The sequence below is a fragment of the Pseudochaenichthys georgianus genome, chromosome 13 (assembly GCF_902827115.2).
Source record: "Pseudochaenichthys georgianus chromosome 13, fPseGeo1.2, whole genome shotgun sequence".
Lineage (NCBI taxonomy): Eukaryota > Metazoa > Chordata > Actinopteri > Perciformes > Channichthyidae > Pseudochaenichthys > Pseudochaenichthys georgianus.
Genome location: NC_047515.1, coordinates 34,768,850 through 34,779,489, shown reverse-complemented (window position 1 = coordinate 34,779,489; position 10,640 = coordinate 34,768,850). Strand labels below are relative to the sequence as shown.

The window sequence follows — 10,640 nt, the reverse complement described above, 5'->3', positions numbered from 1 at the left end:
AAAAGGTCTAGGCAAAGGCTCTTTTGAAGAGCCAACGGCTGCTCGGTCTTTTACAAATATAGCAGGCTACACAACAACTGCAGGCAGTCATTAGGCATAGGCTTGTTCGTATTGTTGTGACTCAGACTTAAAATTCTCTTCAATATTTTTAAAGAGGATTAAAATGTTGGCACTTTTGAGTTTGTGTGCTTTTATTTTGAAGGTTTACGGATGTAACAGGCATACTGAAACAACTCGCTAAACTCGTTTGGATAAATCACGAGTTAGTTTAAAGTTTGATAGTTCATCACGTAAACTCAATCTGCGTGTGACTTTGCAGCTTTTGGTTAACCTGGAAATAACCTTGTTGTCATGGCGATAAGACTTTGTGGTGTTTTTATACTGGTTGCAGCTTCTATTCAGGACTGTGGTGAGTATCGTTTGGTCAGCATTAACCTGTAGGCCGTGTCAAAATGTTACTGCGTTATTATTTTCAAACAGAAACAAAAAGGCATATTTGCACTTACTTACACTATCTCCAAAATCCCTTCTTTATGTATTGTTATTGTAATTATTCTGCACTCGCATATTAATGTTTATGTGTGTAGATGGGGTCCTGCGCTTCGCCTCCTACTATCAAGACCACATGGTGCTGCAGAAGTCTCCAGAGAGAGCTGTAGTTTGGGGCTATGGATCCGAGGGGGCACAGGTGAAATTCACCTTGTCAGGACAATACCAACAGAAAATCTCACAGGCCACAGTGACAAACGGTGAGTAAAACCATTTTATTTCAGATCTGATGTTTTTATGCTGACAACCAAACGCTACCAAACAGGCTTAACTGAATGATCCTGTTGTTGGGAAGTGATGTAAAAGAGACAGTATGCTCTGAGCTGTAACCACTATTCAGACAGTTAGATTGTAGGCTAGGTTGTAACAGCTTTCATGTAATAATTTGGTCTCTGTCAAAAACTGGCTCAGGTTACATTAGTCCATGTAAGGGATGTACTTACAATACAATAATACACATTAGACTAAGGTTATTTGAAACTATCAATATGGTGAATAGATAGATGAATGTGATCAAGGGTAGTGTTGAAGGTGCTGAAGCAAAGTCAGCTGAGGGAAGCATGACAGGAGAACCAGTTTTTACAGCTTTCAGTTCCCCCTCCCCCTCTTTCTTTCCTTCTCTCTCTCTCTGTCTCAGCTATTTGCACTTTTAAAATCATGTCTCGATTGTAAAATTATAGAATTATCAGTATAAGTGAGTGTTAATGCTGACTGGAAAAGCACTTTATAAATGCAGTTGATTTACATTTTTTAGAGACCATGGTTTTAGATTATTCACTGGTGTATCCTCGCTCATAGCTCCTCACTCCCCTCTCCTTGAGATGCATTTTACAAATTGAGATTCATCCAAGATGGATTGCTGAGATAGATTTCCGGGTCAAGTGCCAGAGGAATGAGGAGCCCAGCATGCACGACATTGGGAAATTAGAAGAGCCCTAAGTGTCACTGACTGTCTTTACAGGCACCTGGCGGGTCACTCTAGACCCTGTTGAAGCTGGAGGTCCCTACAATGTGACAGCAGCCGTGCAGAACATCACAGCTGTTCTGACAGACGTGCTGTTTGGAGACATTTGGCTGTGTGGAGGGCAGAGCAACATGTTGTTTGAAGTCTCTCAGGTAGGCTGAACCAGGTGAACACCTGTGTGTCTTTCTGATCTGACCATCTCTCAAAAATGTGCAGTACAAGTCAGAAAAGCCTAAACTACACAAAAAAGGTTGCACAAATAGATTCGTGCCATGAAGCATTCCAGATGTATGGGACTCTGTTTGATATGTGTATATGTATTCATTTTGTATTTATTCTCCAATAGATCTTCAATGCATCAGAGGAGCTGAAGCGTGCAGCACATTATCCTCATGTGAGGACTTTTATGGCAACCCTGGCCCAGAGCAAAACTGAGCAAACTGATTTGATTGACGTCCAAATTCCCTGGTCCGTGCCGCCATTATGTGGGTTTAAGATATTTCTTTTATTCATAAAATGATTTAAATCTGTGTTTGCAGATTAAAGGTTTAGGTGGGTTACTTAACTGCAACTGAACCTGTCTTAAATGCTTTGAAATAGAAACATGCATACTCAGTCACATGTTCATGAGTCCAAGCTAGTGTTTGTTTGGTTGCAGCACAGCGATGTAATCAACCATGTTGGTATTTGTTTATGTGCGTTGTATCACCTTTTTGCATTCTGCTGATTGACTACTTAACAAGCATTATTTGTTCCAGATCTGTCCGGTTTCTCTGCAGTGTGCTGGCTCTTTGGTCGTGATTTGTATGATAAGCTGCAGTACCCCATAGGACTGGTGGAGTCCTGTTGGGGGGGCACACCTATCGAACCCTGGTGCTCTCCAAGAGCACTACAGCACTGTGGACTACTACAGGAGGCTGGTGGCGGGTACGTTTCAGGGATTCAATAAAGATATAGATACAGTATTATAGCATCATATTATGTTTTGTCATACCGATCGATTTCCAAACACACATTAAGTAGTGCTTTAATGTTGTATATTAACTAACTACAAGTTTGACTCTTTATTGCACCTTAAATTCTTTCAGTCCCAAAGTAAATTCAGTGTTGTGGAATGCAATGATCCACCCACTGTTGAACATGACCATCAAAGGAGCCATCTGGTACCAAGGTTAGACCAGCTGCTGCAAAGGTTTCTGATTTTCATGTATGTCCTGCATGTACTGTATAAGCCTTGTGTTGGTTGCTCTTAGGTGAGGCTAACACAAATTATCATCAAGAGAAGTACAACTGTTCCTTCCCTGCTATGATTGATGACTGGAGAATGGCGTTTCATCAGGGCTCAGGAGGGCAGACGGCTCTCGATTTCCCTTTTGGATTTGTCCAGGTATGTAACATTAATGATTTTAGTTTTAATAGCAAAATCACACTACAGCAAATTGTCCCTTAGATGCTTTTTCCCCCCCAAAATATTTATTAGTCATTTTTCAAAATCCATAGGAACCACTGAAAAATGTACATAAATCCAGAGCCCTGCACTTATTTAAACATAAAAGTAGTCACTTTTAAAGTTTATTAGCCTTTTACTTTATTGCCTTTTCCAAAACGGAGAATGACAGAATTGAGTTCAAACTAAATTATGACTGTGGTTTAACTTGGTCACAGAAAACTAATGTGAAATGCTAAGTAAGTATTCAAAGCATTAGCTGTTTCGTTGCTTCTTTGGGCTTCTATTTTGAAAATCAAGCCCCATTCTCAGCTCTCTGTCAGGATTTATTTTTATAATTGTTTTATTTTGTACATCCAAACTATAATTTATTTGTACTTGCAGCTGTCTACCTTAAAACAAAACTCAACTAGTGACACCTATCCGTAGCGGCGCCCATAAAAGTGAAGTAACCACAGACACTTGTCATGTTCATGGACTCGCAGGAGTACTTTACTGGTGAATGAATACTGAGGGAAACATTGTTTATTTGCCTTTGCCTTTGTTTTTGTTAAATAAAATAAAAAAACCTGGCATTTTATAGTTTCAGGGGGAACACTAATCCATGATTTATTTGCACTTCCAGCTGAGTACCTGTGAAAAGAAATCCAAAAGTGACGCCTATCCGAATATCCGCTGGCACCAGACAGCAGATACCGGCTTTGTCCCAAATCCCCGGATGCAGAAAACTTTCATGGCTGTGGCTATGGATTTGCCGGATGAAAAATCTCCCTATGGCTCGTAAGGATTGTATTAACATGAACTCATAGCATATGACCCTGTACAACACCAGGGACAATTACCTTGCTTTTTACAAGTATTTGGTGATATCTTTGTGTGATTGGCATATAATGTTTATAGGTGATTAGCTAATGGAAACACATAAACAACAACTCTTTCAGTAGATTTGGTCAATTCTTACATGTCACAATTCAATGTAACCCAACTCTTGTTTTGAGAGAAGTGGTACCGAAGGTCAGTGTTTTTTTAATCTACCATATCAGATCAGACTTAAATGCTAAAATAAAAAAATGCTGATGTTGCAATTGTTTGAACTGGAGAATGGAGCTCAAATCATTCATTTCCATATGTTTCTGATCTGCCTTCCAGCGAGTCTTGGACAATTGAGATACCTAGAAACGAATCAAAAAAACGATTTGCTGCCACAAAGTGAATCCTAGGCATAATTCTCACAACAACAGACTTTCTTATGTACTGAAGTAGTACTGTGTTTGTAGTAAATTACAAACACAGAAACAGCTATCTGCTGTTTTTATGTCTTGACCTGAATCTAGTGTGATTTTGTTTTGTTTCAGGATTCATCCCAGAGACAAGCAGGACGTAGCCTTCAGACTGTCATTGGGAGCAAGGGCAGTGGCGTATGGTGAGCAGGACGTGGTCTTTCGTGGACCTTTCCCCAGCCAAATCCTGTCCACTCCAAAGTATCTCAAGATTACCTACGACCAGAAAGTCTCTGTCACTCCTTCTGAAAACATCTTTGAGGTAAGGCTGGCAGCGGCACATTCAGTATGACATCTTTCCCATATTTACCTGCTGGCTTTATTAAATCCATCCATCCATCTTCTCCCGCTTATCCGTGGTCGGGTCGCGGGGGTAGCAGTTCCAGCAGAGAGCCCCAAACTTTCTTTTCCCTGGCGACATCAACCAGCTCTGACTGGGGGATCCCAAGGCGCTCCCAGGCCAGCGAAGAGATATAATCCCTCCACCTGGTCCTAGGTCTACCTCTTGGTCTCTTCCCAGCTGGACGTGCCTGGAACACCTCCCTAGGGAGGCGCCCAGGTGGCATCCTAACTAGGTGCCCGAAACACCTCAACTGGCTCCTTTCGACGCGAAGGAGGAGCGGCTCAACTCTGAGTCCCTCCCGGATGACCGAACTTCTCACCTTATCCCTAAGGGAGACACCAGCCACCCTGCGGAGAAAACCCATCTCGGCCGCTTGTATCCGCGATCTCGTTCTTTCGGTCATGAAAGATCCTTCATGACCATAGGTGAGGGTCGGAACGAAAATGGCCCGGTAGACAGAGAGCTTTGCCTTCTGGCTCAGCTCCCTTTTCGTCACAACGGTGCGGTAAAGCGACTGCAGTACCGCTCCCGCTGCTCCGATTCTCCGGCCCATCTCACGCTCCATTGTTCCCTCACTCGAGAACAAGACCCCGAGATACTTGAACTCCTTCACTTGGGGTAAGGACTCATTCCCTACTTGGAGTGGACAGTCCATCGGTTTCCTGCTGAGAACCATGGCCTCAGATTTGGAGGTGCTGATCCTCATCCCAGCCGCTTCACACTCTGTTGCGAACCGATCCAGTGAGTGCTGAAGGTCGCAGACCGATGAAGCCATTAGAACCACATCATCTGCAAAAAGCAGTGGTGCAATCCTTAGTCCACCGAACTGCAGACCCCCTCCCCCACTGACTACGCCTCGAAATCCGATCCATGTATATTACAAACAGGATTGGTGACAAAGCGCAGCCCTGGCGGAGGCCAACCCTCACCGGAAATGGGTCCGACTTACTGCCGAGGACCCGGACACAGCTCTCGCTTTGGGAGTACAGAGATTGGATGGCCCTGAGTAGAGACCCCCTCACCCCATACTCCCGCAGCACCTCCCACAGTAACTCCCTGGGAACTCGGTCATACGCCTTCTCCAAGTCTACAAAACACATGTAGACTGGATAAGCGTACTCCCAGGCCCCCTACAGGATCCTTGCGAGAGTAAAAAGCTGATCCGTCGTTCCACGACCAGGACGGAATCCGCATTGTTCCTCCTCAATCTGAGGTTCGACAATCGGCCTGACCCTCCTTTCGAGTACCTTGGAGTAAACTTTCCCGGGGAGGCTGAGTAGTGTGATGCCTCTGTAATTGGCACACACCCTCTGATCCCCCTTTTTAAAAAGGGGAACCACCACCCCGGTCTGCCACTCCTTCGGTACTGTTTCCGACTTCCACGCAATGTTGATGAGACGTGTCAACCATGACAGTCCCTCAACACCCAGAGCCTTCAGCATTTCTGGGCGGATCTCATCCACCCCCGGGGCTTTGCCACTGTGGAGTTGTTTGACGACCTCAGTGACCTCCCCCCGGGAGATTGGTGTTGATCCCCCGTCATACTCCAGCTCTGCCTCTAACATAGAGGGCGGAGTTGTCGGGTTCAGGAGTTCCTCAAAGTGTTCCTTCCAACGCCCCCTAACACTCCATCAGTTGAGGTCAACAACGTCCCATCCTTACTGTACACAGCTTGGATGGTTCCCTGCTTCCCCCTCCTGAGGTGTCGGACAGTTTTCCAGAACAACTTTGGTGCCGCCCGAAAGTCCTTCTCCATGTCTTCTCCGAACTTCTCCCACACCCGCTGCTTTGCCTCAGCCACGGATGAGGCTGCTGCCCTTCGGGTCTGTCGGTACCTTGCAACTGCCTCAGGAGTCCCCCGGGATAACAAATCCCTGAAGGCCTCCTCCTTCAGTCGGATGGCTTCCCTGACCACCGGTGTCGACCAGGAGGTTCGAGGGTTACCGCCCCTAGGCACCTAGGACCTTGAGACCACAGCTCCCCGCCGCGGCTTCGGCAATAGAGGCTTTGAACACCAACCACTCTGGTTCAATGTCCCCAACCTCCACAGGAATGCCCGAAAAGCTCCGCCGGAGGTGTGAGTTGAAGGCCTCCTGAACTTGGGCCTCCTCCAGACGTTCCCAGTTCACCCGAACTACACGTTTGGGCTTACCAGGTCTATCCAGAGGCTTCCCCCGCCACTCGACCCAACTCACCACCAGATGGTGATCAGTTGACAACTCCGCCCCTCTCTTTACCCGAGTGTCCAAAACATACGGCCTCAGGTCCGATGATACGATAACGAAATCGATCATGGACCTTCTGCCTAGGGTGCTCTGGTACCACGTACACTTATGAGCATCCTTATGTTCGAACATGGTGTTTGTTATGGCCAATCCATGACTAGCACAGAAGTCCAGTAACAAACCACCACTCCGGTTCAGATCAGGGGGGCCGTTCCTCCCAATAGAGAACCGCAGTGACGCGTCCTAAAACCCGGAAGTAAGTTAGCATTTTTAGCACTTCCGGTTCCTTCGTCAAAAAAGCAATGTATTTTCTCCATAGGGTTTTGGAAAATAGCTCGAAATAAGGTCTGTGGTTGACACAAATTTAAGAGATAAATCACGTTTTGTTCTACGACAGTAGATACATCAGCAGTAACCCCACTGGTGATTTGTGAAGAGTTTACGTGTCTGAAAAACGATGGTTGTTACCGAGTGGCTGAATAGGACTACAGAAATGGTCGAGTCCGTTGTACGTCATTACGCCTACACACGTAAACACTCCCGCTAAGTTTGTTTTCCCCTGTGTTCTGCTTGAAAGCAAGTACCTGCCTATCTTTAGTAGCCTATCTGTAGTCTCTTTAGTATCTGTATATCTATATCTTACCATTAGAATCTCTATTTTTGAAATGGTCATTTTTAACACCGTAGTTTTATAAATTATAGAACAATTAAGTACCAGTGTTTTCCAATTTTACTCGGCAGTTCGTTTCGTTGGCTAACGTTAGCAAACGTTAGCTAAAGCTAGCGCTACTAGTTAGCTACGCAATGGTTTGTTGCTTTGCTCCGGGTTGCAGCCACAGGTCTTCGCATGAAATGTGCTCGTTCTATCGTTTCCCGACCAATGTTTTCCAAAGGAGAGTCTGGATTCGTGCCATGAGGTAAGCTGACGTTACATTGTTGTCCATGTCACGGTGAAATGTAAATGATGGGTAGTGTATCGCCGTTTTAGAGATGGCACTGCTGAAAAGACCGCAAAATAAGTAAAGATAATGAATACATCCTATTAAAACCTGTGTGGCTTATATGATAAGTCTAATTAGTACAAGCAGCATAACGTTTCACCATGTAACTAAAGATTGTAGTCAGGGAAATCAGTTTGACATATTGAACTAATAACAAATCACCTCTGGCTGGCAGAGAACGCTCTGCTCCATAGCTTCTCTTGGACGTAACATCACATGTACGTTTTACATTTATATTCAATTTAATATTCCATCCCTCACATACTTTTGTATATATAATAACTCATATTTTGTTTTTCTTGTTATGCTGCTGCAACACAAACATTTCCCCAATTGGGATCAATACAGTAATATATTAATTAATTAAGAAATATAACTATTATAATTAGTGTAGCAGCTGACACCTGTTTTCAATATGGATTAATCTACCTTTATTTCTTTAGTTCAATTTTGATCTATACAAATGTCAAAATAGTGAAAATGTTCACGAGACAAAGTGCAAGGTTATATCTTTAGATGTTTTGTTTTAGCCTATGTACTGTATGTCTTAATGCTCTTATTTGTGACGATGTGACTTCCATGAAACTAATATTTTATATCTTCCCAACAGACGAGCTGACAGGAAGCCTAACCCCCTAAACGCACCAGGAGCGTCTGCGCCACGTTACGGCTGCGCCGCGGCGGTCGTAAGGATCGCGGCCACTCTAGTCAATGGGTGCTATTCCACCACACGCGCGGCGTTACGGCTCAGACGCGTCCCAGAAGCGGCTCGGCGCAGCGGCTCGGCGCAGCGGCTCGGCGCAGCGCTTCTCTAAAATTAGGATGAATCCTATTTTTGCCGCGGCGCAGCCGTAAGGTCGGGCAGGCAGTCCCCCCCTCGCAGGAAGTGGAAAGGTGAGCATCCGGGCCAGGCCCATCCCGCGTATATACTAATTTAGCAGACCCCCCTCCTTCATCACAACACCTCCACTACGATGCGCACAATGGACGACGAGGAGTTCATAATGGAAGTGGAGAAACACACCATTGTATACGATGTAACCAATGCTTTTTACAAGGACAACATCAGAAAGGACAAGGCCTGGTTTTTAGTCGCTGCAGTTTGTGGAGTGGAAGGTAACAACTCCATATTAATGTTTTAAAGTTAATTAAGAACTGGGAGGCTGCACACACGACGCTCCGCTTCCGCAACGTTTTGAAACGCGCCTGGTGTGTTAGGTCGCAGGAGGAGGTCGCAGCGTGGCGCAGCCGCAACGTAACGCGGCGCAGACGCTCCTGGTGCGTTTAGGGGGTAACACTCTAACAACCACAACATTGCAAACATTCACAATTTCTTCTTCTTTCTTGCAGTGAGGCAAAGCTGACCTTGCACTTGGTGCCAGTAAGGATGCTCCTCACGCAGGCTGAATGTTTCTCTTCCTTACTGACACAGAAGCCCTTGATTTGCAATGCTTCACTAATTGTCATTTCCCTGGCTCCGTAGGGACACTTTACCTCCAGCACAGCGGGAGACCCTACCAGACCATCTGGAGATGCCCCCAACACTCCTGATTGGTTGAGCCACAAACCTGACTCATGGACCTGCATCTGGGTTGCAGTGGTGAATGCCCTGACGCCCTCACATTCATTCATAGTCCCCCACTGTACAGACAAAACACCATCAAGGGCCTGTTGTTGCCCTAGCACCCTGGCACTAAGGGAAGCAGTCACACGCTTTGACCTCAGGACAGCTCCAAAGTTGCTGGCAGTCAACCTTCCTTTCCTGAACAAATGCCAGTTTGGGTTGGTTCGCTGACCAGTGTAGCCACCTGAATTGCCCTCTGTTGCTCCTCAGACAATGCCATGCTTGCCACAATTGCCTCAGGTCCCTGATGCCCAACAGGTTTGAGAATTTCAGGAACAGTAAGTGTTTCCAAGCTGTAGTGTTCCTCTTCTGGCTCGGGGGAGAGAAGCCAAGACATTCCTGAGAACCTGCCCCCGAGTCTGTCCCTCAGCCAGTCACGATCTTCGGAGGTGGGCTCTCTTCAGCGGGTTGAGTGAGTTATTGGTTGGAGGAAATAGCTCCTCCACTGAATGCGTACGTGTAGCTGCCTTTGGCTTCTTCCACTGACGGGGTGTCACGTCAGTGCAGCTGAAAGTGTGGATGGCAAAGATGGCTAATGCAGCCGCATGACTGCATTTCCATTCTCCACATGGGCATTCACATTCTGTGGAGAGAATTCTCTCTTCTCCTGTAGATACCTGTGGTGGTGGGATTGTTTTATTATTTAAAATATATTTACATTTGTAATGCCTTCCCAATTATAGCCTACTGTATGTTTATTTCATGGATATTTCTGTGTTTTCTGGTGTGTAAAATTTGTAATCTTGGGGCCTCTTCTCTTTAACGTCTACATGCTACCACTGGCTCAGATAATGAAGAACAACAAAATAAGTTACCATAGCTATGCAGATGACACACACATTTACCTAACCATTTCACCAGGAGACTATGCTCCAATTCAAACACTGAGTAAGTGCATTGAACAAATCAATGACTGGATGTGTCAGAACTTTCTCCAATTAAACAAAGATAAAACTGAGGTAATGGTTTTTGGAGCCAAGGTGGAACAAAAGTTAGCGCTGAGCCTCAGTCTGCAATGTTCAAACCAACAGATAAAGCCAGAAATCTAGGTGTAGTCATGGACTCTGACCTGAGTTTCAACAGTCACATTAAAACAGTTACTAAATCAGCCTACTATCACCTAAAGAACATATCTAGGATTAAAAGACTAATGTCACAGCAGGATTTGGAAAAACTTGACTACTGCAATGGTGTCTTCACAGGTCTC

General features: G+C 45.2%; 1 protein-coding gene across 2 annotated transcripts; it reads left to right on the top strand.

The window, feature by feature from the left end:
* The first annotated feature begins 213 nt into the window (after positions 1-213).
* On the top strand, positions 214-10,634 carry siae (sialic acid acetylesterase). 2 transcript variants are annotated; one of them, XR_011644229.1, is made up of 10 exons: positions 214-409; positions 588-749; positions 1,511-1,665; positions 1,860-1,998; positions 2,272-2,440; positions 2,602-2,684; positions 2,767-2,900; positions 3,586-3,740; positions 4,316-9,190; positions 9,293-9,383. XR_011644229.1 is itself a non-coding variant. In XM_034097600.2 (10 exons), the coding sequence occupies exons 1-10, from the start codon at positions 352-354 to the stop codon at positions 9,602-9,604; spliced, it is 1,554 nt and encodes a 517-aa protein (XP_033953491.2). In that variant the 5' UTR covers positions 214-351; the 3' UTR covers positions 9,605-10,634. The 2 variants fall into 2 exon arrangements, 1 of the variants encoding a protein (XP_033953491.2); XM_034097600.2 differs by having other exon boundaries at positions 4,316-4,502; positions 9,293-10,634.
* Positions 10,635-10,640: the final 6 nt, after the last annotated feature.

What these genes read in the sequence shown, in the direction of transcription:
- siae (XM_034097600.2), top strand. Translation starts at nt 352, where the DNA reads ATGGCGATAAGACTTTGTGGTGTTTTTATACTGGTTGCAGCTTCTATT. An exon ending in TGTTGTTTGAAGTCTCTCAG is followed by an intron (nt 1,666 to 1,859) that starts GTAGGCTGAACC and finishes ATTCTCCAATAG; the next exon opens with ATCTTCAATGCATCAGAGGA. An exon ending in CTGGTCCGTGCCGCCATTAT is followed by an intron (nt 1,999 to 2,271) that starts GTGGGTTTAAGA and finishes TATTTGTTCCAG; the next exon opens with ATCTGTCCGGTTTCTCTGCA.